The following is a 26,772-nucleotide window of genomic DNA, read 5'->3' on the forward strand; positions in this document are numbered from 1 at the left end:
GACAACTAGCCATGAATGACGAGAACTTCTAGCAGCAAAAACAACCTTAAACTATAATGGAACGTGCAGGAAGGTCAGTACAGCTCGTTAAATTGACCAACCGCTGCGCGCTTAGTAACTGAAGGTTACAACAGAGACACCGCGCTTTTCTCACGTGCGAAATAGTGTGCCGTGCGGATGATTACATAACTTTTTTGATGGTACAATTAAGAGGCAATGAATCGTCTATTATATTTATTATTACCTCCATTACTTACATTTTAAATACACTGTTTTTTTCTATTTAAGACTTCCAGTATACAATACATACAAATCGTTGAAAGTTACTCAGTTTACAACCAAGATGAAGGTTTGGATCAGTTTGTTCATTTCCAATTGCTTCGCCGGTGTTAACAAAACAACAGAAGGTGAAAATATCAAACTGGTCACCAGTCAGACACGTGCGTATTACTTTCGTGAACGAAAATCTATTCTCTTATTGGCAGGTGAGGTTGGAAAGCCGAGTAAGTTCTCACGACCAAAACCCAAACCTTACGTCACGCCACACCTGCCACATAACAGAGCGACGCTTGGTGACGAAGTGCGTTACAACCTACATGACATGAGCTAACAATTGCTGCGATAAAGTAAGATTTTGGGTAACACTCAGACGTTAAACGTCCGCAAATAACAATAAACTTTGGTTACAATTTCCTATTCCCAGAAATTAGCCTTCTCTCTCCGAAATTTCTTTTCCAGTAAAATGTTAAATGGCCGAGTTACGTCTTGTCAAACATAATAACAAAATAATTTGAAAACTGTACAAGTGCAACACGTTTCTTAAAGGAAAAAAATCATTAACAATTGATAATTTCCCAAGATTGGCTGAAAAAAGTTTATTTCTTCCTCACAATCTGACGGTAAACATGTAAGCAACAACACTATCAGCAAAAGAACACACTTCGCTAGTTATCATACTGGTGATGACACGAAGGTTAATCAGTTTTTTTTTTAATACCTTGAATAATGAAGATCATTCACTCGGATGTTTATTTGTACCCAATTCATTGACCAGCTCCCAGTTGGCTTGTTAGCTCAATTGGTAGAGCGCTGCACCGGTATCGCAGAGGTCATGGGTTCAAATCCCGTACGGGCCTGAAATTTTTTTCAGGTCCTACTTACAACTACTAGTTTCAGTAGTGTTCTTAGCTGCGAGGATCTTCTAATTTCACCTTGAATAATTTTTAAAAAGAAACACAGCTTTGAAAGGAGGCCCCTCCCTGATCTTTTCAGACTTTAGCTGTGAAACAGTTTCAAGAGAACTTAAATCAAACTTCAAATACAAAGCAAAACTGGCGAATCAACAGACACTCGACCAAAAATATACCTATAACAATTTTTCTAGAGATTCTTTATCTTTCAATGACATCCTTGATTAATTTGAAAATAATTTGAAATAATTATTTTAACAGATTACTACAAAAATTTGATCAAACTCAATACAAGCAAAGATTAAATGTGATGAGAAGATTAACTACAGAGACATTACTAATAAAATTAAGGCTAAAAAATTCAAGTCAGTCAGTTTTCTTCAATCACTTCCCAGAGTCCTTCTTCAACCCTTTAACTCTCAAGATCTAATTGCTAATTCTCCCCTCTAGCTGCTACAAATTTCTTTGTAAATTAGTTATGAGAACTTGGTGCTAGATCAAGATAGCCGCTTCTACCTGATGAGTTTGAATATTCTCATTACCTGTTTGCTGAATAATGTATGGTATTGTAGGGAGAAGATTTACGTTAATCACTTCTGGAAGTTAAAGGGTTAAAGACGTGATACAAGAGATTTCTGCATTTAGATTTCTAAAGGATAGCCAAATACCTATAAAACTCCTACTGATTCTTACAAAGATACAGCACATCTATTGTTGGAGTGATTTTCAGCAGAACCATTTCTTTACAGCTTGTTTGAGAACTTACTTGATGAGGGGAAAAACACTTCGAGCCTAATCCTTCTCTAGAGACTAATATTATTTGAAAGGCATCATAATACTGGAAATTGGCCAAACCTTGCGTGATTAATTTCTGATTTCTTGCAAATTCTAGCTATTGTCAACAGCCTTTATGACACATTTGACTGTATACGCAAAGGCAGCAAAGCCAATGATAACACAAATGTTCACCAGGGTACTACTGATGAGGCCATTTTGTCCTTCCCGTGTAGCCCCAGTCACCTCTCCCTCTCTGTTACTATTGTTCTGTGATGCAGTTTCATGTCCCTCCCTCATCTCTCCTCTTTCTCTCATTTTTTCTTGGATTTCCTGTGAAGTTGGACATGATCATCAGATAGAAAACAAACAACAGGTAATTGCATATTGGGGAAAAGCTCCTCATAAATTTTTTTTTATAGCAGATAACTCTAAATGAACAGAAATTCAGGGTTGTTTCTTCTCACAGTTTTCTTGCTCATGATGCAGCACCTACTTAGGCCTGCTTGAAAGCAACCAGCCGAAAATTTTGTAAATATATGAGGTTATTAGTTTTTAACCCTTTAACCCTCAAGAGTGACTAGCATCTAATTTCTCCTTACAATATCACTCCTGAATCATACAGTAAGGTTATGGGAATAAAGAAAATTATCAGCAGCAAAAGAAACTGTTGATTGTTACACAAATTCTCCTTGTCAGCACCTTAGGGAAAGTATGGGGAACAGTAAGGAGAATACCTTTACTGATGTTAGGGGTGTGAAGGGTTAAGGAATCTGTTTGTGCTGGACATAATGGTAAGAGAAAAAATCACAGAGATATCAACTATAAGTTGATAAAGATGGGTTAACAATAGCCTAGTCATGCTAGCCTTCATGATGTATTGGTGTTCCTTTGCCAGCTGGAAAGTATGAAGCTTTGAGTAATGCAAGCCCATGAGAGGTCTGCAAGGGGGGTCTAACACTGATAATTAAACTCATAATTCGTGCCAGACCCCTGGTGCACATCTCCCTAACTCATCTCAAATCCTCCCTTAGGCAGAGAATGCACCTTCTGCAGTGCTAATATTGAAGAGCTTTTGGCAAATTTGAAAAACCAAAGAGTTGGCCTGTTGTCGGAGAAAATTGAAGCTAGAGCTAAAAATGTCAGCTTTTCAAAATTTGTTGGGGTGGTTTATCTATCTTTATCAACTAACAGTTGTTTACCTACTTCTTTCTGAGAAACTTGGCAGTGGTTCAATGTCAAATGAATGAGTCATTTTATTGCACTCACCTCTACCATATCGGTGAAAAGTTCACAAAATATTTTGTCTTGTAAGTTAAATGGTCCACTTCTTAAAGCAAGCTGCCTTTTCTGAAATTGAAGTTAAAATTGACATGTGTACATTGTACAGTGTAGATTGTGCGCAAGTTTTCGATAGGCACATACAGTACAGTGGATACTGTTATTTCCTGGTTGTACAATATTTAAGAAATTACTGAGATAAACACATAGCAACTAAACTACCCCCCCCAACCAATTTTCATTTTCCCCATATCCTTTTAAATACCTGGAATTCCGATGTTTCTATGCTGCCGAGGGTTGGCGATGTTTCCACCTAAGAAACCAAAAATTGTACAATTAAGTAAGTCATCAAAACCTTACAGGACATTTGAAACTGTATTGTTTTCCAGGCCTGATTATAAATAACACTTTTAATATCAGGTTTAGCTGATAACATCACAGTTAAACTGACCAGTCAGTTTACACAAAGTGGACTTAAAATACTTGACTGAAGATAACTCCTCATCAGACAGAAAGATAGACAGGGTTGAACATCTAGTGCCGTTTCCAAAAGGCATTCAAATGGTGAACTACTAAATCTATAGGAATAACACTGAAAATCTCTATAATAATGCAATTGCTACTCCAAGACAATAGCATGCACATCAAATTGGAAACATACCATGAAACTTAGTAAGCCAGTCAGAATGGTTGAGACTGACCAAGCTGGATTCCATGTGTCAGGGTGAAAGTCACTTATTGACAAACATAATCTGAAAATTTGAGGAAAAAATTACAGGTACTTGGAACAAGCCATTGTCATAATGAAAAATAGAGATCAAATGTTAATGTCCAGTGTAATGTACATGTAAAAACAATCTTTGAAATCCAGCCAAGTTTTGTTTCACATTCAAGAACATTTCAATAAAACTGTAGGAAAAAATTAGATCACATGCCTGTGTTTAACCTCAAAAGAAACTGTTACTACAAGTATGTGTAGGACATATTTATTGCAAATTTTTATGAGCAATCTGAGTAATGACCTCGAAAACTTAAGACTAGTTTCTACTGATATTACACTTCATGCACATCTTTAAACATCCTTCTTGGCTGAACAAATCAAGAGATTGAATTGTTCTGCTTCAGATATTAGTACCTTTTTTCAAAAGAAAAAAAAAAAGGAATCAAGAAGAACCCAGCTCACCTTGTGTTCACTTTGAATCGTCCATTTGGTGTGATCATAAATATCCTTGGTGGTTTAAAAGGGAAATCTTTTGGAAAAACTAGCTTGCCATGATAGTAACCACCTAAATAACCAAAATAAAAATAATCACAACATACAGTGTACCTTATATGTTGAATTACACCATGTTAAGGGTTGGAATCACTTTGTGCACTCATTTATTCACAAAGAGAGAATATAAATGCTAATAATATACATGAAAAAATTACTCAGTTCTGATTGGTTAAGATAAATGCAGTTTTCATGTAATTCAGTGCAGAGGAGGGTTAATTAAGTGTAAAGAAAGTAACAAATCAGACATTCTGATTGGTCAGTAATCAAAGAAACTCATAGAGAGCCAATTAAATGCAAGCCTTGGATGTCGCAACAAAATTTGAAAATTTGAAAATTTGTGAGCGAAACAATGGCCAGTGTTTTAGGTAGGTTTTCTTTTGCCACCATGGCTGAAAAACAGCTCAAACAACGAAAGCACTGTAAAAAATCACTGCTTTTTGGTTGTTGGTTTGGAAAAAGTGGTGTTTAGAGAAGGGAATTGCCAGGGAAATAGAAAATTATGCACCGACCCAGCTTAACACTTTGCTCCAGCGATCCAATGCCCAAATTAAAAACAAACATGGTTAAACTGCGGAAATGATGATTCCATTTCATCGAAAGTGATTTGGACACAGACTGAACAATTCCTTAAACTGTTTAGCCAGACTTTGAACTTTTTTGTGCCTTAAAGATGGGAAGATATCATTGTATATTATTGTTTTGATCGTACACAGTTGTTTTGACTGAACACATGGTTTGAATAAATTATTTTTGCACCTGATGCACATACTTTGCTTAGGCTTAATTATGATAAGCTATCTTGTATTTTTTCATGTTTATTAACACCTAATCACATAATTTTTCTCATGCAATTTGGAATAAATGAGCACTTGTTAATTTTTTCAAAGACCACAAATTGCACTTGCCCTATGGGCTCATGCAATTTTGTTAGTCTTTAAAAAAATTTACTCGTGCTTATTTATTTATAATTGCATTCGAAATCATGTGATTACCTACACAAAGTGTACGGGTTCACTGGTGTGGAATTTGTGTGAGATTTTCCTTAAACAACTATCGTACTCAGGCTAGCTGAACATGAGATTACATTTTTACCACAATTGACAGTAATGTCGCAGTCTGATTGGCCAATTTGCCAGTGTCAATAAGAGCGCAGACAACATTGCTTCTGTCAACATGTCATGCAATGGTCACACACTGAAAGAATTGCTTTACTTAATGTTGATATTGTGGTAAAAAACAAATTGCTATTCAGCATAGTCAAAATTTGTTGTGGAGTCACGAGGCGTAGCTGAGTGAGTCCACCAAGTCCACAAAAGCGAGTCCACAACAGTGAGTCCACTGTATTAACTCATTGTTGATAAGAGTGCAGACCATGCCAAACTACGGTTGATTTGTTAAATAACCAACTCATTGCTGCATGCCTGATAGAATAATTGTTATAGAAGGTTCTGTGGCATATAGTTTAAAATTAGCCAAGAAAGTTGTATTTCAACAAGTTCCACTATACCACTGTAATAAGCACATTACTCATAAATCGTAACTCAGAAATGATGATGCACAGATAGTTATGATTGTTATCAAAGACACTGAGTAAGCTTACATTTCACTTCACAACGTAAAAGGAAAAAATATCAGGTGTCTATGATTACACAAGTTACGTTTTGAAGCAAAGGAAAGACTGATCTTAAAACATCTACAGATGGCAACCTACATGACTTATATTAATCGAACACGGACTTCCATCTACAACTGATCTTGAAAATTTACGCACATAAAAACCGACAAAGACGAGTTACCTGCGTACGGTGTATTTTCTGGTCCTCTGACCACATAATGCCTATCAAAATAGACCAAAGGCCCACGATATGAGAGAAATCAACACATAGGAAATAAATAATTGTATTGATAAATGATAAAAATGATGAAACGTCACGTACCATTCCAAGATATTTGATGACAATGGCAGCGCTGTGATGTAAGGTACAGGATCTTTCAGGATACGTAGATAATCTTGCCGCAGTCTTGAGGCTGCTGTAGTGTGTACGCGTTTCTGGGATGCCATACACAACCGTAAAAACGCCAAAAATTGAGACGGGAAGCTACTGTTGATGAAAATTAGAGGAGCAACGCAACTGCGAATCTGCACAAATGAATGTTGACAGCTGACCAGTTGCCGGGAACACTGGGACGGGATAAATTTGCTTAATGACAATACATATTAAGCTTTTTTTTAAGGTTGTAGGAATATTGTAACATTTTATTTGCGTAAATTATGTTATTTATCATCTTAAATAGAATTAGTATACAAAGAATTTCAAAAGCACTGTCGCAAGTTTTTTTTTTTACGAAAACCGCGGTCACACAATTAGCTGCGAGGAAACTGGCGCCGAGAACAAGTCTACTACTCTGCCATGGTGGACTGCTAGAATACATAATTTTTCTAACTTTCCCTTTGCCGGTTTGCAGGGGTAAGTATTTGTGTGTATTTACAAAAAAGGGTTACACGATGAGATGTATTATTCTTCTGTTAAGAAACGGTAGCATCATGCATTGATGCCAGTTTTTGTCTCAAGTGCAAGCTTCTTGTTTTGAATTGCAAGAATGCAAGAATTTTAATCGGAAATGTAGTGATAAACTCCCAATCAACCAAACGTGCATATGGCCCATCTCGGTTGGGTAGAATGAAAACTCAATTGCTTTTCCAATGGTTGTTTTTTCTTGTAGAACTCTTGACGGTCTTACTGTTTTCTGTATAGATTGAACCAAGCGCCTTGAAGTTGCAACGATTAGATAGTTGGGCTTTTTACAACCGGAATTTCCATCGTCATCAGCCATCTTGTTCTGCTTTGGAGCCGTAAAACTGCAATTTTCTCTTATAAAAGAGAAAGATTTTGCATCTCAACAACGTTTACAGGTAAGTTGGTAAGACATTCACTCTGTACAGGCCTTTAAGTTTGTTTTGATTAAGTATAGTTTATAACGTGCATGTAGTGGTACTTTTCGTTTAAAAGTTGATTTCATTAACACATATGAGTAACCTTTGTTGAGATCTTTAAATGAGATAGAGATAGACCTGGAGGAATATTGTAAAAGCTTTTTTGTGTTTTCTCATCTTAACACTATGTCTTCATCAGAAATACATTTTGGGACACTTCCTATTACTGTCCATTGTTTCTTTTGTCTCCATATGAATTACAAGATTAAAGATTCAACTCAAAAACAGATACATGAAACATTTTATCTGAAAGCTGGTATGGCTTGCAATCTCATACCTAGTAAAGATATCTGCACTCTCCAGTATTATGGTATAATCTATCCAGCAGAAAAACACCAAAATCCTACAAATTCTACTACTTTATTCAATGATGAGTAATATTCTTAATAAGGAGTGACTCCTAAAGGCAGTACAGCACATATGCTCAATAAACTTACTTGAGCCCACTACTGTCTGTATATCAGCTCACTATTGAGCCAAACTCACAGTTTCCTCCAATGTTTCTTGAAATTAGCAATCTTCTGCTTTAGCTTTCTCTCACTCACTTTCTCTCACTTTTAGTAGTATTACATAATAACTTGATGGAATGTTCCAGAAAGTTCTATGGTATGCATGTCAGCATGGCTAAGCAGTCTGGAGATTTCTAGAAGTTTATATTTAAAACAACAATTACTCATAACACCAACATGTCGTCTATTAGTAAAAGTTTTAAGATTTGAGTCTGAATGTACCTTGGAGCACATGGCAGCATTTTTAGTTTCAGGCAGTGGTATTTTACCCATGAGTTGAAAGGGGAAGAATCAAAAGAGATACATGAGTGTAAATATCTAATAACCATATATGTGCACTGCAGTTAAAGAAATGAATATAGAAGTGATCCTCATAGTTATGAATACTACTGGGCTGGGTTGTTCAAAGCTGGGTTAAGATAACCCAGAATTAGTGTGAAATGTGATTTCAGATCTGATAGCTTTAAAAGAAAATTCAGTAGAATTATTTTTGTCTAGACTATGACTCTTTGACGCTCTAAAAAGAACATAGGACATTATCCCAAAAAGGCTTTTGAATAAAGGAATAAAGAAACCCAGATTAAAATTTTAACTGTGGGTTAGCGCTAATCAGCCTTTGAACAACTGGACCCAGAACTAGTAGTGAAAATAGGGCCTGAAAAAGATTCAGGCCCGTATGGAATTTGAACCCATGACCTCTGTGATACCGGTGAAGTGCTCTACCAACTGAGCTAGCAAGCCAACTGGGAGCTGGTCATTATCTTGATTATAAATAAACCCTCCAAGTGATGATTACATGACTGTAAATGTATGAAAATATATGCGCACTGCAGTTAAAGAAATGTGTATATTTATATATCATATTTCTTTAACTGCAGTGCACATACATTATTTTCATATACTTACATTCATGTATTCATGACTGTAATAGGTAACTAAAAATCAAACTGGTATGAACCTTTTAAACCAACTTAGAAAAAAAATTTGATCATTAATAGATCTATATTTTGTGATAGCAGGTGATAGCAGCTGTTTGACTCATTTGCAGACATAGATATGAGACAGTTTGTACTGGGAATGATAGGAAAACCTTGTCTTTTGTCAGGGAAAAATTTTATTTGCTGCATTCACAACCGACGCTTGAGCAAGCAGTTTCATTATGGAGTCACACCCATTGAAAAGCATTGCCCGGGAAAAGTGGGGTACCCATGATGCTTTGTAGGTGCAATGACCTGGGACTGAGGTTGCAAAAGCTCACCACCAGCTTTGGTCTCTTAAGATCTGAATTGACAAATTCCCAAATGGGAGTTGTAAAATTTTGCTTTGTGTCCATTTAGAGACAATGGAGATACAATTGGAGCAATTAGTATTGTTTGAAAGTGATGAAATGCTTGATTGGGAATTTACAATGTCTACTTAAGCTTTTTGAAAAGTAAATAGACTTTACTGACATTTTATCCGAAACTGACAGCAATAATGGGCTAATGTAATGTTATTTTTTGCTTTCATGGTGAAATTGATGGTCAAACCTTGTAAATCTGCTGCATTTCAGTCCTAACACAAATTAAAAACCCAACGTTTAAAAGGTAATTTAATTTTACATCTGACTGATTTTTAAACAATATAGCCTAATCAAGATAACGCTACTAATTACTTCCATTCTTCTTCAATGAATAGTGCTACATTTCGGTTGTCTGAGCAAGAAACAATACAATAAATGATAAATGTGAAAGATAGCCACAACTTTTATGTCGGTGTTTCAAAACCTTGATTGTTTGTAGCAATACAACTCTATTGAAACTTCAGACTGTATTGTTTTCATTTTTTTCCAAATTCTGCGCTTCCAAATCGGGGGTGCAGCTTATCTACAGATGTGGCTTATACATGGACATTTATTGTACTTGTGAACATGGTGTACATGGGGGATTACATGATTGACAGGCAGATTGACAGGCCTGCATGAAGTTACGCATGCTCTCTTTCTCTTTTCTAGCTTATTTGCAATATCCCGTGCAACGTTTTTCAGTGGGTGCAATTCTGTAATGTCAAGTAACTAAATGAGTAGCATGGAAGTTTGGTAAATTTCCACATTGACATGTATATCAGCATACAGAGTGTTAAACTTTAATAAATGTGGCTTATTTGGACTTGCTCTGGTGAGGCTTCTGCTCTTCTTATATACAGCCCTCTCAAATGTGATGACATTTTTTAACTGTTTACAGTACTAATTGCAAGCTCCAGTCATCATGGCTGAAAAAGAAGTCAAAACATTCAGCCACAGCCACAACTTAGAACAGTATGTTTTGCTGGCCAAGTCAGCCAGAGGAGCCGGATTAGTAGCCCTTATAAATCAGACATTAGAGGCCCCTGGTGTGTATGTTTTTGGGGAACTCATAGAGATGCCTTCTGTCAAAGCGGTATGTACTGTTATGTCATATCTGTCTTCAGTTATTAAGGTGCTATGATAATTGCAACATAACTAGATCAGACACAAAACTTCTGACTACACTGCTTGTCTCTGGAGTTAGTAGTATGGAAAGCATTGCAACTGAAGTCAAAATATTTTCTCTTTGTGTAATTGGATGCTTTGTATTTAATTTTCTCTTCCAAAAAGTTTGTTTTGGATTCCTTTAAACTCCCAGTTTTAGAAATGGGAAACAAGATTGGACCCTCTCTTTTCATCCTTGATTTCAATTGCAGCTAGAAAACTCTGAAAATTCATCATACTGGACTCTCTTAAACATATTTGCATTTGGAACTTATAGCGACTATAAAGGTAAGATCAAGATTTCTTGCTTTGTTAACATTTACCAGGCTTCAGTTGATTTGTGAAATGCTAACAGTACATGTGGATTGAAAGGTTTCCTAGTCCTTCCCATGAGGTGTTGTGAACAACTGCCTCCCCTTTGTTGTAAAGATAGTTCATGTGCTGTGGCTAACTAAAAGGCTGTGTCTTTGAGCTGAAAAGAAGTGATTAATAAAAAAATCATTGAGGATTGTTATCTTTTCTTTTAAGTAGTAGTGCACTGAAATCTTATAGTGATTTTCATGTAAATTCCTTAGTGATTAGAAATTGTTTTCTTTATTTTTTGTTAAGGGTGTGTATTCACTGTTCCATTTCAGAAAAAGCCAGTTTGTTGCCAGCTTTAACTGCAACACAGTTAAGGAAGTTACAACATCTAACCATAGTGTCCTTAGCAGCTAAATCAAAGGTACATACAATTAAACCTGTATTAAGTGGAACCGTATCAAGTGATCACACCACACTAAGCGGTTGGTTGTAAAAGTCCCCAAATTTTTCTCCTTCACTGCTCTATATTCCACCTCCATTAAGGAGTTGTGGTTGCCCCCTGTTTGTATTGCCTTCCACCTGAATTGAACAATAACTTGCGTGTAAAACCACTCAAATATAACAAAGAATAATTTCTCATGTCAAATTTATTCCACGTTTACCTCCCAAATTCAGTGTTAGCATTTGTAGTGCAAATGTCCTCAATGCACCGTAGATTATCTTTCTCCTTAGGACTGTTAGGACAAAATGGCATTCTTTATTGCATTTGACCCCTATTCTGGAGAAACCTGTATTAAGTTGTGGACCTGCCATTCCTTGTGGGTAACTGCTTAATCCAGGTTTGACTGTATAATGTAATTTGTATGGTTGTTGATCTAGTCTGCACATCATGAAAAAATTATAAATTTGTCTAGTATGCAAATTATGACTGACATATTGTTAAGATATATCTGCGTAACAATATTTAATTTTAGGAAGAGTGCCAGATCTAAATTGTGAAATTCCTCTATAAAACTGAAGGGACATTTCAAACAACTTATATCTTATCAGTCGACCATTCATTTCTTTTGACATGTAAGACAGTGAATAAATTTAAACCATAACTGTTTAGAAGTGTGATACTATTTGCCTTGTAAAATTTTCTTTTTTCAAATTTGATTTTGTAGTTCATACCATACAGCTTGTTATTGCAAGAACTGGATATCAAGAATTTAAGAGAACTAGAGGTACATACACATGCGAATGCTACTAAAGAGTCCTTCTTTTAAATTTGTTATATAAACAACTACTTAGCTCAATTTTGCTCTGATTAAAGGGGGTAAGTTTCTACAGAAACTTTGGTGCTGCATAGGCGGGAGAGTATAGCAGGTAATTTAGTGTTAACAACCGAGTTCAAAACGTAAATTGGCCACTGTAAAGAATAAAAAGCTGATATTTCAAGCGTTAGCCCTTTGTCATCTAGTGATTGGAGGAATTGTGGGTTGTGCGTGGGTTTATATGCAGAAAGTGGAGCTACACTATTGGTGGGAGTATGATGACGTGAAAACAAGAATAAATTAGTTGAATGAAAAGTGCTCGTCAATACTGTGGGGATTTAGACTGCTGATTTTCCAGTGACTTCTGAATTCTCATTGGGTATATTTTTCAACTTTCAGGATGTAATTATTGACGCTATTTATGCTGACATTATCCATGGAAAACTAGACCAGAAAAATAAACAGGTTGGACTTTGAACTTGTGTTGTGTTCACTTCACTGTGGAACCTGCCCTTTAGTACACTTTTTTCCCCAAAGATGTTTCCATTCAGGGGACACAAATTTTGATCCCAACTTGAAAACAGCTCTGACCTGTAACATGAAATACAAACGAATTAGTTTTTTTAAAAGGGAACCACTAAGAACCCTTTGAGCCCCGAGATTGACATCTAATTTCTCCTTACAATATCACCTCTGAATCAAACTTTGAAGGCACAAGAATAAAGGAAATGATCACCAACTAAATAAGCTTTTGATTTTTAAACAAACTCTCCATGTCGGCACCTTAAAAATTGTATAGAGAACAGTTTGGAGAATATGCATACTGATGTTAGGGTGTAATGGGTTAAGGGGTTGGAGACACTGTTCCTAGTCTTAATGGTCCCCTTGGGCAGTTCTAATACTTAAGAAATACCACAAAATTTATGTTTCTTTTATCATGTCAATCTTTAGCTAGAAGTAGATTTTGCCATTGGTAGAGACATTACTCCAGAAACAGTAAATCGAGTCACAGAAGTATTACAAGATTGGTAAGTTTTGTCATGGATCAAAGCAAGTCTATAGAATTATGCTCGCATTTAAACTATCCACGGCTACTTGTTTTTCTTAACTTAGAGATGGTAATGGTAATGGTAACTTTATTTATACACTGTAAATCCTTCAGCAAATATTACAAAATGATACAAGATCAACTAAGTATCCCTAACTAAACTAACTAACCTAAACTATATACTAAAAGCTGCTTTACAAGGATGCCGTGTTAAAACTCATTCAAAACTGTGGTGACTTATGTTAAGTTTAAAATCATGTAAAGATGTTGCTGCACGAAGGTCACTAAATAGGCTGTTCCACAACCTGGCTCCGCTGTAAGAGAAACTCTTCTTCAAATAATTGGTGCGGGGCTGCGGAAGAGCCAATTTGTTTTCAGTATTCCTTAATCGATATGATGTTTTGTCGTTTCGAAAGACAAATCTAGAACTCGGATACTCAGGGGTCATCCCATGTAAAGGTTTGTACATCACAACAGCAGCTGATTAAAATCTTTGATATTTAAGTTTACGCCAACCCAGAACTCGGAACAATTCATCGATATCAGAGTCATAATTGGCACACGTTAAAATACGGGCTGCACGACTTTGGAGCTTCTGGAGCTTTTCGGAGAGACCACTGCCACAGTTGCCCCAGTCAACACTACAATAATTAAAATATGGCTGAACTAGGCTATCATATACGTAGATTTACAACTACAGTTTAATTTTACTTTTAACTAGTAATTGAACTATATTTCATGAAAAAAAAAAAAAAATGATGTGATCACATTACTTTAAGTGAAAAATGACCTTTTAAAATTTCCCTCGCTTCTCGCATTTGGCTCCGTAGCTCAGTTGTTAGTAGTGCTCAACTAGTATCTTGGAGGCGTGGGTTCGAATCCTGTCACAGCCAGCACTTTTCCAGCCTTCTTTTCTGCAATCGCTTAAATTGTACTATATTTGCAAGGAGTATTCCTTTGCTTGATTGCTTAAAATTTGTTCTCTTTTTTCTTTCTATTGTTTTGAATTTGAAGAAAAGAAAAAGAAATGAGACTAAGTGAGATTCACGCTCATCACATTTGCAATTAACGTACTGCTGTTGTTATATTCAATGGGCCCATTGCTAATCTGCTGGTGTATGGTTTCTAAGCAGGGTTTGTGGTTCAGTGTTGGGTGTGTAAAAAAGAGGAACCATTGTCGTGTTCTTAAACTTTCAATCAATAAATCTTTTGGTCTATAATCACGCCAAATCAGGCCACTTTTGCTGAGTGTTTTTTCTCTTTATTACAGGTGTGACGGCTGTGAATCAGTTCTTCGTAGCATAGAAAAACAAATAGAGAGGGCAAATACACACAAAGAAAAAAAACAAAAGCAGAAGATTCAAGTAGAAGCAGAGGTAGAGAACAGTCTTTTAACCCATCTTTAGCCACCATACATGGTACACCACCTGCATACCTGCATGCTAGACTCGTTTAGTATAGGTGTGACGGAGGGCTAACGCTCTATCGCTCTGACGAAGAGCCAACACTCGAAACGTCAGCCTTTAAACTCTTTACGGTGGTCAATTTACGTTTTCAACCCAGTTGTTAACACTAAGTTACCTGTTATACTCTCCCACCGACGCAGCACCACAGTTTCTTTAAAAAGTTACCACCTTAATTCGTTTAGTATAGGATTCATTCAACGAGAACCTAGGGAAGATTTAATACCCGGAATCGTTACAGTCTGAAGTTTTAGAATAGGTGGATGAGTCTCATTCGTTTAGTTCATTCATTCAGCTATCAGTCAGTCATTCTTTCGCTCGTTCATTCCTCCATTTTTCCATTTTTCTCTCATACTTTCATTTCTTCATTCGTTTTTCCATCCATTTATTCATCACTAAGTTTAACATCAATTTCTCATGACTGCTTTTTATCTCCAGGTCGAAAATCTGAAAAAGGCAATAAAGGCATCTTCACAGTCAGACATGGATAATGGTGGCGTATCAGGAATGCCAGCAAGTTATCACAGTCAGCAATATCAACAGAAAGCTCCAACCACCTCCAAAACTAAAGGGTTGGTCTATCCTATTTCGGTTCTCCTTGATGTCCAAGCGTTGAATTTTTACAATACAAACTTCGATACCTACTTGATTTGACTCAAATGATCAAATTTGAACTTGAAACTTCGCATATTTAGCCCATGGAAAGTTCGCTCGACCATTGAACTTCTTAGCAAGTCCACTCGATCATTGCTCTACTTATTCTCATATGCAAGTCAAGTGGAATTTATGTAGTGAGAAATTACGATCAGAATCCTTCACGGGAAAGAAAGAACCCTCTAAAATGTGCGGCTTCATGGCTCAGTCGGTAAAAGCGCCCCACGAGCTTCTGGGAGGCGCGGGTTCAATCCCGTCGAGGTCTGATGTTTTTTTTTTCCAGGCTTTTCTACAGTTGCTTAAGTTACTGCTCACTTGTGAGAATTGTTGCTTTACTTGATACTCGAACATGAACCATTGGCACTTTCGGTTTTTCCACCCACTTTTTTTCTGTTACAGATTACGAGGAAGCGGAAAGGTATTCGGTACTCAAGTTCGCAGATGACTGAAAATGACACAATACTGCCACCAGGATGGACTTAGCTTATTCGCATTTTTGTATTATCTCTCAGTTCAAACCTGCTTGGTTACCGTTTATAATCCTCCACTGGTCGCTGTGGGCAATACTAGTGGTTATACCTCGCACGTAAGGAAAGAAGGACATTGATTGTAAACGAGAAATTCCGAAGCATGACGAAGATTTCCGAAATGTGTCGTATGATTTTTCCAAATTCTAAATCCTTTGAGTCTGGGTTCGGTTTATGATACAAGGTTTGCATTTGATCTGGTTTTTATTTTCTACTCTCTAAGAAAGTCCTGATGTACACGTGCAATTTTTGTCTCGTAAGTTAACCCTTCATGGATAAAGTAGTTGCTGTTGCAAAGAAAACGTGGTAGCGACATTCTCCAAGGAAACTTCCTGGATAAGAAGTCCAATTTCTCGACAGGTATTCATTTTGCGGCCATCCACGTCAGTTGTTTCCTTTTTTAGAATACTATGTTCCTCACAAAGCATGACTGAGTATTTAAAGCTGCTTCCATAATTGTTTCTAGGATAACATACGATAACTGAGTTTCTTGCGGATAGTATAAAGCTGGTGTTCAAATGCCGTGCGTGGTGTTGTAAATAAAAGGTGGAGCTTTAATTCACGTTACAGTTGTAGGGAAGAATTTAGTACCTAAGTAATTACTGTACACCTATACTTCAAGAAGAAAATGTCTGTTGTCTCGGGTACGGCTGATAAATGTTCAAATTATATATGGAAAGTTATGCTCATGGAAAGGGCATTAAACCATTTGAGGCCAAATCAACTGCTGGCCAACATTTTTCGTTTGTTCCTCCAGATTCTCCTACGTGGTACACACTGAAAATTCACTGTTGTTGTTGTTGTTGTTTCAGCTTGGTAAGCTCACTTAGGAGCACCTCGAATTCCATTCTCTAAAGCATTAGTGTGCAAGTAGGCCCTCATTATCAGTTAGTAGTGCCAGGACTCCGCTAAACCTTTCCCCGACTCACCTAAAATCTCCCTACGGAAGGAGAACCGTGCATCCTGTAGCGTTAGCCAATAACGATGGCCTGCTCGCATGGTACTAGAGCCTTAGACTGTTGTCCATGTTGAATATGCTGACACTTACGCGGGGTTTAGGCCCGTTTGTTTACAGTGCGTAAAACAATGTTGCGCCATTTAGTTTGAGCAAAATTTATATTAATTAAAAATGAGAGGATCTGAGTAGAGAAAAATTCTGTCTTCATGTGACGTGTATGGAAAAACTGTTGTGATATTAGTAGGCCCCTTAAATATGACCATGAAACAGCTCATTTATGAGACACTACACATGAAGGCCACTTGGCAAGAGGATGAAAATGCTCCTTATTCTCAAATGAATTATAGAGCGATCAGGGATAAGAATGAAACTTGTTTACGAGCCCGAGACATACTGGTTTGACAGAATAGATTGCAATTCCATGAAGAGGATCGTTTCTTTACATAGTCTTTGCATAATAAAACCGAACCTGATTGTACGGTTCCTAGATTTTGTGGCCTCGCCTCCTATATAATACGAGGTGACCTAACTGTTTTATTCCGAGTATCTAATAAGCTCGAAATTAGCACTCGATACACATTTGAGTTCTCTCAATTTGCGATTTCTGGCTTATAGCCGCGAGTGCATTGTGTTTCCGTTCTTGCCGCGACATTGCAAAGGGCGGTAAACGTAAAATAATTTCAATCTCGTCCCTGTGTTATTTTAATTTCGAAAAACCAGAGCTTTTCATTGTTGAAATATCTACTTAGGTTTTTATTTTTGTCACAAGTGTTGGGTTTTTTTTTTTTTCTTATTTTGGACACTAGTGTAATATTTCGGACACGTGCCCGCATTTTGATTTTAGATAACTGTTTTTGTTTGTGACCCCTAATGGCCGATTTTACATTTTGGACTGTAGTAGCTGATTTGTTATTTTGGAGACTAGTGGCCGATATTTGATTTAGGACCCTAGTGGCCGATTTTTTATTTTGGACTCTAGTGACCGATTTGCGATTTTGGACCCTAGTGGCCGATTTTTGATTTTGGACTCCAGAGACCGATTTGTGATTTTGGACACTGGTGGCCGATTTGTGATTTTGGACAGTAGTGGCGGACTTGCGATTTTGGACCCTAGTGGCCAATTTTTTTAGGGCCGATCTTTTATTTTAGGACCCTTGTGGATCATTTTCGATTTTGGACGCTAGTGGCTAATTGGTGAATTTGGACACTACTGACGGATTTGTGATATCGGGCGTCAGGGGCCGATTTGATTGTAGAGCCGGATCGTAGAGCCTAGTTAACGATTTTACGATTTTGGACGAGAGTGTCCGATTTTTTTATTTTGGACACTAGTGGCCGATTTGTAATTTTGGACATTAGTGGCAGATCTGTGACTGTTAGAAATTTTAAGAAAGACAATCAATGGCAGATATACCTATGAAAAGTCTATTGTTATTGATATTATGACGCAAATGCATGGAAATTGTCACTGTCTTTAGCACAACAAGCTAAGGCAATTGCACTGGGGCTGAACAGGTGTACTAAACCTACAGGTAATGCAATTGATGTGAGACATAATTGGGCAGGCTAAGTAATACTACTATGGTCTGCCAGAGCTTTGATCAAACATGATAAGTAAATAATCAGTCGCTTATTAGATTTCGAACATTTTAATTCCCAGTTTTCATCATAAGTGCATCATAAATAAATTATTCAAGCTTTGCTCGAGGACTTTGAATTATTCTAGGATCCGTGTGTACATAGTAACCATTCACATTTTCAGTCGAAGGCGATTTGAATGTAGAGTTTCGTCTTCCAAGAGAGCACCTTGCTCGCACTGCTATCACACCCAATTCTCAAAGTTCTGTGTCATCTAATATATACACTTTGAATCTCTGACCGTTCAAAGAGTATTCTTTAGACGTGTGCAGCTTTTGATGTAACAGTATTTCCATTAATATGTCCTCAATTTCAAGCTCATCATTGCATTCCTGTGTTGGATTTTCTTGTGATAATGTCCTGTCGCCGTAATTATCCTCTTTCCTCGTACCCTGGTGGTGAGGAGAGGTTACTTTTTCTCCGGAATAGGCTTGTAGGCTACGCAATACTTCCTCCAGGTCGCGAAAAGAATCTTGACTGTGTATCATAATAAATTTTTTAACCAGTCAACGTTGTTAAGTTGATTTGTATATGTCCTATTTTGCTGTTGTAAGTTCCCAACTAGCTAACTCAATAACACCATCCCCTCACGGACCATTTTAAGCTTGCGTGCAGAACAGTGCACCTCACTTGGTGACAAAAATGTTAAGCAACTTATGTGTATAACGCTTATCGGCTTTACGTTTGCGCAAATGAAAAAAAACATTTCTTATTTCATTGTTAGCCTGAGAACTCGACCTAATTAAGGACGCCATGTCAATTCAACGCTTGACCGCGTCAATTCGTAATCAACAGTTGACAAAGAAAATTTGCATCTATTTTCATATCGTTTTGAAAAGGTAAAAATCACTCAAAATAGCGGGATAAATATATAACAATTGCAAATTCAATTACCTGGTTCTCTTTAATATCTCAAAGGCTCATTACATAAAGCTGTTTATAAGCCATCGTTTACAATGCCTGTCTAAAAAACTACACTCTAGAGTTGCGTAAGATTTAGTGGAAGCAAACTTCGCTATATTATAATAGTATTAGTGATTGCGAAAAAGGATTTACATCATAATACTTAGTATAGAAGGGAACTCAATAAGTGAAGTGTATGACGCAATTTCAAAATAAATAATTGCTCGAAGTCAGTCGACGTCAGAATAATTTACCTCGAGAAAAAAGGCTTGTGTGAGGAGCTCTGAATTGTGTTAAATGGGATCATACGAAATATATATTTCTGTCCGTTTAATAAAACGTTTTGGTCTGATTCTGGCTCCACTAAACACGGCAATAAGTAATCCTTTAAACCCCAACATCAGTATCCATATTTTTCCTCTCTTTACGCTTCTTTCGGTAATTTCAAGGAGGATTCGTTTCCCAATCAAAGCTTCTTAAGTTGGCGATCACTTCCTTTAATCTCATAATCTTAGTGAATGATTCAGCAGTATTACTGTGAGGAGAAATTACATGCTGGTCACTCTTAGGTTTAAATGGATGAATTACTTCGGTCTGATACTGCTTCAACAGGACATATATCGTTGGCTAATATATTAAAACATATAACTTGCGTTCAATTACTTATTTGCTATTTACTGATTATTATTTTTTGACGGCAGAATGATAGAAGTTTGATTGCACTTTTTTTTGGTGTCAGAGTGGGTATGTTTCGCCTATTGACGTAGAATCTGTGGTTTAACGTACTCTATCGACACATCCAGTTCGGTTAAAGAGAGACGGTTGGAGCAGTCTGCAATTTATTGTCAAAAAGTAATCTCGAGGACCAATCAGAGCGAAGGTTTGCATCATATCACAAGCCAATGAGGACTCGAAGTGAAAAGAAACAAAGGGCTTGAAGCGCGGGAAAACGCGAGTGACCGAGGTGTAAATGTTTTAAGTTTTGTATCTGATTGGTTGGGAAATTGACGCGATTTTCAAGAACAATCATAGTGCAAAGTGAAATACAACCATTTTAAATCTGTATAGTTTCCTATATATGTCAAATAGAATATCTTGAAATATTCACTCAGGGAGCGTCTTCGTGTGGTCAATACATGGTCTCCCTCGCAGAGCCGTACTTTGGGATGTCACGCAACGCCTAGCGTGCGTGTGTCGAAGCATGCATGCGTGCAGGAGGTCTGGAGAGCATGGAAGAATAGTAAGAGCTGTTGAGGCTACTGAAAGTAACTTAAACTTTTCAATTGCTCTCTAAATTTCTCAAGTGCTCCATAACTCAATATACGCACAGTCAAAAGCGTGGACCAATTCTTTAATAATATAGCAGTTTTTTCGTGTAATAAGCAAGCAGGCTTCATCTGGATTAATTAAAAAGTCGATGGATACTCAATTTCTTAAAAAAATTTTGAACATTATTTACGTCCTTATAGTAATTAAGAAACTGAAGGCAAAAATATTCATATAACATAAATTTTGAGGATGTTTTCGTTTCCTAAAAAGTTGAAGACCACGAAGAAGGGTTTGGATTCTTCAAAATGATGACAACATCACGTCCCCTGTGACTTAACTCTTTGTTTATTTGTCGCTTCAAGGTGGTAGATTGTTATCTTTTCCCCTGGAAATTAGATGTCATTCATATCGCGAAGTTTACAGTTTTTATTTGAGTTCAGTCCTCGGAAACCATTCGCTGTGCGACACAGATGCATGCTCTTGAAACAATTTATGAGTATATTTTCGAGCAAGAAGAACGCTATTGTGAAAGATGTATATATTTTTCTAGTTTCTGTTTTGGAACATCATTCTATTTTACTCACCTGCACTTGCTTTACTTTAGCGCTTGCCTGTAACTCGGTCAAATGGACTATGAGTGCAACAATGGACGTTCATGCATTAAACGTCGTGTTCTACAAAGCTAGGGAGATTTTGCAACAAGGGTTAGTTAAATTAATAACATGTATGCAATTTTAAGAGCAATATTGTGGCGGTTTATAGAGGAAGATATCAAGATCTTTCCAGCTTAATCAAATTTAAAAGTGACACTGTTTTGTTAAAAAAAAAATAAAAAAATAAAAAAATTAATAAACTTTGATCCACCCGTAAATTTTACCATAATGGTTTAAAGGGGTCTTTTTTTTTTTCAATTTGCATTTTGGACATAAGCGTGCGACATATGTGTAAATACGTCAAGAGAGACGGTAAATTTTTAGGCTCGTACGTCAAAAAGGAATATTTCACATTTTGACACTAGCTTGGATGAAGAAAATTATAAACTTTATATAGGGATCGAATTTCTCCACAAATTCTCTACAAAATAGGAAGAGAGATTCGAATCTTCGTGGGAAACTAATAATTTGTTCATGTTCTTCGCTAGTGACGAATTTGTAACATAACTTTACGTTCAGAGACCAAACCAAAAATTTCAGTCCGTTTCAGAAATACGTCAACCGCGCTTAACATGCGTGGATATCTGTACGCTTTTCGTTTAAGCAGACCTTTGGAAATCAAATGTCTAAGGTTGTAAACCTTTTACTCTGCTCAAGAGAACGGTAAAAGTTTTTTAGAGAATTGCGTAAGAAATAAAGCTGTTTCCCTGTTTGAGGGTTATCACCACGTTGGAGTAATAAATGAGTTTACTAATTGCCTTTTCTTTGCGACTGTCAGATTTTCGCGAGCATTTAAACAGGCCTTTGGAAATCAACTGTCCAAGGTTGTAAACCTTTTACTCTACTCAGGAGAATGGTAAAAGTTTAGAGAATTGCATAAGAAGTAATTCTTTTTTCCTGTTTGAGGGCTATCACCACGTTGAAGTAACAAATGAGTTTACAAATTACCTTTTCTTTGCGACTGTCGGATTTTCGCGAGCGTTGGCGTCGAAAACGAATACTTAATGTTTTCAAAGCAATACCCTCACTTAGCGATACAATTTCCACGAAAAAAAGATTTATATTAATCTGCTTGTGCCTGTGTGCACATAGAAAAGTGCTGTCGTCAAAATATCATGTTCCTGATCTTCTCAACTTAGATTGAAAAAAAGCGCTTGAGAAGTACCTTATTTTGTATATTTATGTATGGGAGACTATGAATCGGATGTGTGTGATTGCAGATAGAATTCTACATAAACAAATAGAATAACCTGTAACACGCATATTTCTGCCTGTCAAACTGCTCACCGATTGTGCACCTGTCATAAGCTACTTAAAACAGCACAACTTGAGAAAATTTTGGTCGGGGAAGATGTTTTGCGAGGACTGAAAATTGAAATCTTTTAGCAAGACTTTCATCTCTAGGCGTAAGCGGGATTCATCGTTTGGAAGTGTTAAGGAATGATTTAAAGCGTGATTTCAGAGCCGCTTGCTCGTCGGTAATATATGAAAATACAATCATCAAATGGCGAAAACGTTGAAACGAGAATTTTGCATTGAAGTTGGCATCCTCATCCAGTTATGTGGTTTTTACTTCTCTGGAGTCATTCTTCCCATTTGCTGGGGATGTTCTGGTAAGCTGGCCATGTTCTGTACTTAATCAATTCTACATGTCGGTCGGTGTGTTCGTAATGTTTGAGAGCTCTGTTATAGGTAAGCTTTCCATTGTTTCAAGAGCAAACAATCAGATGAAACTTTTTGTGAAGGGGATCTTTGTGAGACCTATTGGAAATTGCTATTTTGAGTTTATCACAAACTCCCTAATAATACAGACTTGATGAGTTGTAGCTTTGTGATAGATAATACAAGGGGCCTTTTGTTCGGAGTCTAGCGGGTTTGTATCCCTTTGGGTCAGACATTACTCTTCCTCTCGAAAAATGACTATGACGTTAACTCGTGTTTCAAATTCTACAGTAACTGGAGCTTGAATTTGAAAGAGTGTTGATTCAGCTACAAAACTCTCTTGAAAGGCTAATGAAGCATCTGCTAGCTAATTGTGAAAACAGGTTAAAATCCAGAAATTCAAATCAAACTTTAGCCTATTTTTTTAAGACTGACAGCGTAAAGTTTCAACTTAATTATGGGTGATTCTCTGCGCTAGACAAACTTCTACTTTACTCCAGTGGCTGAGTTTACTAGGATGAAAATGTCTCAAAGGAGCTCGCCATAAACATAAAAGTAAACGAAATTCGCTTTCATGCTTTTCAAGCTACGTTTTTCCCCGAAAGAACTCGTTACATGGTTATTGAAGGCAGCGACGAGACGGTTATTTTACCAGTAATTTGTGGTCAAATGGACGAATACATTCAAGATCGTTATGTTTATCTGAAATAAAGTTCTTTTAGTTAAAATAAAACGTTTGTTAGGTGGAAAAGGTATACCTCACCCTTCATAACTGAAAACAACGGGAAAATAATCAATTTCTCTTGTCGAGTGATTTGACAAACAGCACACTGGCCATGGTAGGGATTACCTTAGACTCGACATTCTATGACTCTCAAGGTAGTTAATATAAGACGAATTAACCCTTCTGATGTCAAGGTCTCGTTTTTCCACGCGCTTAATAGATGATGAATGTCGCTCCATTATCTTCAAAGAACCAGTGCAAGACAAGGTCATAAAAGGCCACTTAATCCGGGCTGTGGAGATACCCAACCGGGGGAGCTGTGACGTGATGTGTTATATGGAGCCCAACTGTGTGTCCATAAATATAGGACCATCTCCTCAAGCAGGGACATACATTTGTGAGTTGAATAATGCCACGGATGACAACAAAGGCTCACGTGTTTTACAGAGTAAAAAGGATTACATTTATCTTGGTATTGAGGTAAAGTACTTGATGTACCTAGTGAACAATCCCTCTTTCAAATTGTGTGCATTCCGAGTCAAAAAAAGAAGTTTGCTTGTGACGCTAGCTTTGTTTCTCAGAGGTCATCCATGGATGGTCATTACATTGTAAATTAGCGTATGAATTCAAAAAACAAACCAGAGAATGCTGATATCAATTTCATAGATGCCTGGGAAGTTTTGCTTTCACTTAAAGAAAACTGTATTATAAACACTGATCATTATTTGATGCCTGAAGGGTGGGGGGTGGAGGATTTAAGAAGATCACATGGTTTTCAGAGGGGACGGGAGCTCTTAAACAAAAATTTAATACTAATCAAAAAATCAAAAACCAACAAATTCAATTTTATTTTGAAAAGAATCCCTGCAGCAGCAGTCCCTGTTTCAACAATGGCACATGTCAAGCTGGATACACTAGTAAAGGATTTCGTTGTAAATGTCCTACTGGATTCACTGGCGCATTTTGCAAAGAAGGTAAACCAAAAAAAAAATAGATGGGTTGGTGGGAAGTATACGTTAGATAATTGCCTCTATTTTGTCTCAGCCTGCAGTTTTAACTTTGAAGACGGCATCGGTGGGTGGGTGAAGTCAGGCACAGCTTTTGATAACCAACCAACATTTGGTGACAATCCAAAGGCACGCAAAAGAGAAAGCGCCAGACAACAGGGGAATTGGTGGATAGGGGGTGCTGAACTTCGACCAAAGGAAAGCGCAGATGCCGGAAAACAACCACCGCATGCGGATGTACCCCAAGGCACTCTAACTTCCCCTTGCTTTCAGATACTTGGCCATAACATCTCGTTTCTTATTGGTGGGGGCTGCGAGATAAATGAAATCCGCGCGGAACTTATTGTTAACAACAAGGTAGGAATCTCTAATTGCATTATGCGTTGCAATATTTCCCTTCCTGTTTTTTTTCCTTTGGCAACACCGAAATGCAAAGCTAATATACAACTATAGTATGGAGGCATGAACCGTGCGGCGATCCTTCAGTTACGCCTCGTATTCTACAGAGGTTCAACCGCCAGTTATTTTCAGTCGAGTCTTGGTGCCTCCCCAGTAGCTCATTCGCAATAAGTTATCACCAATCAATGTCCCTTCTAGAATGCAGCAAAACTTCTTAGCAATTGCCCGCCGCAAGAATAAAACCTCCTATATATTTTTCGACTTAAGAATGCATTGCAATACAAAAATGGTGAAAATGACAATGACGAGGACGGTGACGATGGCGATAATAACAAAAACAAAAAAAAAAAATGATATAAAACATAATTTTGAAAACAATAGAAAATAATGGAGCAAAAACTTTTGTTTTTCTGTTCTCCTTTCTTACAAATATCATTATATCTGTTGAAAGAGGCAAAAGAGTACTAAGCCACTTAATCCAGAGACTCCTTAGAGACCATAACTTTGTTCTGTCGCTAACGTCCTAAACCTTTTTCAATCGTTCGTTGTTAGGTTGTCAGAACTAAGACGGGAAACTGTTCGGAGACGATGTACCGTAAGAGCTGGGACGTTGAGGAGTTCATTGGTCAATACGCTCAAGTCAGACTAGTTGACGAGAGATCAGCTGACTGGGCTCACATTAACTTTGATGACCTCAGAGGGGATGTCATTTGTCCACCTGTCTGACGAACGTTTGATGGAAAAGATCTTCCATAGGAGACAAGGCGGGACAATAAAAATGTGAAATAAAAAATAATTTCCTTATTATTTAGGCCATTTGCATGGTAGCGGGTTTTTTTCTCTTTTGGTCACACAATCATGTTATCATGTATTATGTATTAATCTGTAAACCTTTAGAAAATAATAAAAGAATTCCTCCACACCTGTTTTTGATAGAATCTGTTTTGTGAATACCAAACTCTGGTCCTATCAAGAATCTCTTTCTGTTTTATAGACATTTTATTTTGCCTTGGACAAAGACACCCGGATGAAGGCCCATCAAAATCTTTAAAAAGGAGGATTTGTCTTTCTTTTACAAGTTTTCTCGCCTTTACAGTGGACTTTCACGCCCTCAAAACTCACGAATTATTTGCTGAAGAACTCCTTTGCAACTCTGACTTGACTTACCAAAACTCCTCTTGATTTAACATGTTGCTATCAAAGCATATCTGTTCTCAATTTCCAGTTTTAAACTTCATCCTTTGCCTAGACATGCGTCACTTTTCCTTAACAATCTCCAGATTCCACTAATGTTCTAAGGGATTCCTGGGAGAGTTTTATTACCACTGTTGAACCTGTAATAAGCGGCTGGCTGTCAAAATCTCCGAATCTGTTTCCTCGTAATCATTGTAATTTTCACCTATTTAGCGGTCGTGGCCACCTTTTACTAAGTCCCAATTGCATTATCTTACACCTGTCTGAAACGGTCACTTAATGCGATATTACGCTGATAAAACAAAGAAAAATCATTCAAGTAACTTTTAATCCATTTTTCTCTCCCGAAATAAACGTTTTTGTACATTGAATTATCAATTATGGCATAAGATGGCGTTTTTTTATCGTTTTTTATAATACTCTTCCCTGTGGAAGCTGTATTAAGCGGTCAACCTGCATTTAGCGGTCATTCCGCTATTCCCCACTTAATACAGGGTCGACTGTATTTCAGTAACTGCTGAAGCGGTTTTTCCCGGCCCCTTCCTTTAGGATCAAACTTATGTTGAGCTCGTACAGGGTCGAAGCTTAGCTTTTTAACAAA

The 26,772-nt window shown here is 37.1% G+C and overlaps 3 protein-coding genes and 1 long non-coding RNA gene across 7 annotated transcripts; 2 read left to right on the forward strand and 2 right to left on the reverse strand.

Annotated features, from left to right (window-relative positions):
- Nucleotides 1–221: 221 nt before the first annotated feature.
- LOC113680717 (ubiquitin-conjugating enzyme E2 J2) lies at nucleotides 222–8,062 on the reverse strand. 2 transcript variants are annotated; one of them, XR_016179045.1, is made up of 9 exons: nucleotides 7,954–8,062; nucleotides 6,459–6,703; nucleotides 6,318–6,358; nucleotides 4,429–4,531; nucleotides 3,907–3,997; nucleotides 3,511–3,558; nucleotides 3,234–3,314; nucleotides 1,212–2,297; nucleotides 222–997 (listed from the first exon to the last, which is right to left on the reverse strand). XR_016179045.1 is itself a non-coding variant. In XM_089179945.1 (8 exons), exons 2-8 carry the CDS (start codon nucleotides 6,581–6,583, stop codon nucleotides 2,079–2,081), a joined length of 708 nt encoding a protein of 235 aa, XP_089036071.1. In that variant the 5' UTR covers nucleotides 6,584–6,703; nucleotides 7,954–8,062; the 3' UTR covers nucleotides 222–2,078. The 2 variants fall into 2 exon arrangements, 1 of the variants encoding a protein (XP_089036071.1); XM_089179945.1 differs by having other exon boundaries at nucleotides 222–2,297.
- Nucleotides 6,697–16,918, forward strand: LOC113680716 (COP9 signalosome complex subunit 7b). Of its 2 annotated transcripts, none has more exons than XM_027197756.2 (11): nucleotides 6,697–6,989; nucleotides 7,278–7,435; nucleotides 10,248–10,442; nucleotides 10,726–10,801; nucleotides 11,149–11,237; nucleotides 11,983–12,042; nucleotides 12,472–12,537; nucleotides 13,024–13,100; nucleotides 14,391–14,496; nucleotides 15,022–15,155; nucleotides 15,637–16,918. In XM_027197756.2, the coding sequence occupies exons 3-11, from the start codon at nucleotides 10,272–10,274 to the stop codon at nucleotides 15,680–15,682; spliced, it is 825 nt and encodes a 274-aa protein (XP_027053557.1). In that variant the 5' UTR covers nucleotides 6,697–6,989; nucleotides 7,278–7,435; nucleotides 10,248–10,271; the 3' UTR covers nucleotides 15,683–16,918. The 2 variants fall into 2 exon arrangements, with proteins under 2 accessions (XP_027053557.1, XP_089036070.1); XM_089179944.1 differs by having other exon boundaries at nucleotides 6,729–6,989; nucleotides 7,246–7,435.
- On the reverse strand, nucleotides 11,947–22,382 carry LOC149040832 (uncharacterized). Of its 2 annotated transcripts, none has more exons than XR_016179047.1 (3): nucleotides 22,134–22,382; nucleotides 21,117–21,214; nucleotides 11,947–12,663 (listed from the first exon to the last, which is right to left on the reverse strand). It is a non-coding gene; the product is annotated as an uncharacterized LOC149040832 (long non-coding RNA). The 2 variants fall into 2 exon arrangements; XR_016179048.1 differs by lacking the exon at nucleotides 11,947–12,663 and adding an exon at nucleotides 18,356–18,837.
- Nucleotides 22,361–25,899, forward strand: LOC113681151 (uncharacterized). The gene is made up of 5 exons (XM_089179941.1): nucleotides 22,361–22,798; nucleotides 23,792–24,051; nucleotides 24,431–24,545; nucleotides 24,616–24,935; nucleotides 25,530–25,899. The coding sequence occupies exons 1-5, from the start codon at nucleotides 22,690–22,692 to the stop codon at nucleotides 25,701–25,703; spliced, it is 978 nt and encodes a 325-aa protein (XP_089036067.1). The 5' UTR covers nucleotides 22,361–22,689; the 3' UTR covers nucleotides 25,704–25,899.
- Nucleotides 25,900–26,772: the final 873 nt, after the last annotated feature.

Source organism: Pocillopora damicornis, chromosome 8, assembly GCF_964200805.1.
Source record: "Pocillopora damicornis chromosome 8, jaPocDami1.2, whole genome shotgun sequence".
Classification (NCBI taxonomy): Eukaryota; Metazoa; Cnidaria; class Anthozoa; order Scleractinia; family Pocilloporidae; genus Pocillopora; species Pocillopora damicornis.

Coding starts and splice junctions, on each gene's coding strand:
- LOC113680717 (XM_089179945.1), bottom strand. CDS start 6,583: ATGGCATCCCAGAAACGCGTACACACTACAGCAGCCTCAAGACTGCGG. Junction 6,359..6,458: donor TCATCAAATATCTTGGAATG/GTACGTGACGTT, acceptor CTATTTTGATAG/GCATTATGTGGTCAGAGGAC. Junction 3,315..3,510: donor TAGAAACATCGGAATTCCAG/GTATTTAAAAGG, acceptor CTTCAATTTCAG/AAAAGGCAGCTTGCTTTAAG.
- LOC113681151 (XM_089179941.1), top strand. CDS start 22,690: ATGGCGAAAACGTTGAAACGAGAATTTTGCATTGAAGTTGGCATCCTC. Junction 24,052..24,430: donor ACATTTATCTTGGTATTGAG/GTAAAGTACTTG, acceptor TATTTTGAAAAG/AATCCCTGCAGCAGCAGTCC. Junction 24,546..24,615: donor TGGCGCATTTTGCAAAGAAG/GTAAACCAAAAA, acceptor ATTTTGTCTCAG/CCTGCAGTTTTAACTTTGAA.
- LOC113680716 (XM_027197756.2), top strand. CDS start 10,272: ATGGCTGAAAAAGAAGTCAAAACATTCAGCCACAGCCACAACTTAGAA. Junction 10,443..10,725: donor AGATGCCTTCTGTCAAAGCG/GTATGTACTGTT, acceptor TTTCAATTGCAG/CTAGAAAACTCTGAAAATTC. Junction 10,802..11,148: donor AACTTATAGCGACTATAAAG/GTAAGATCAAGA, acceptor GTTCCATTTCAG/AAAAAGCCAGTTTGTTGCCA.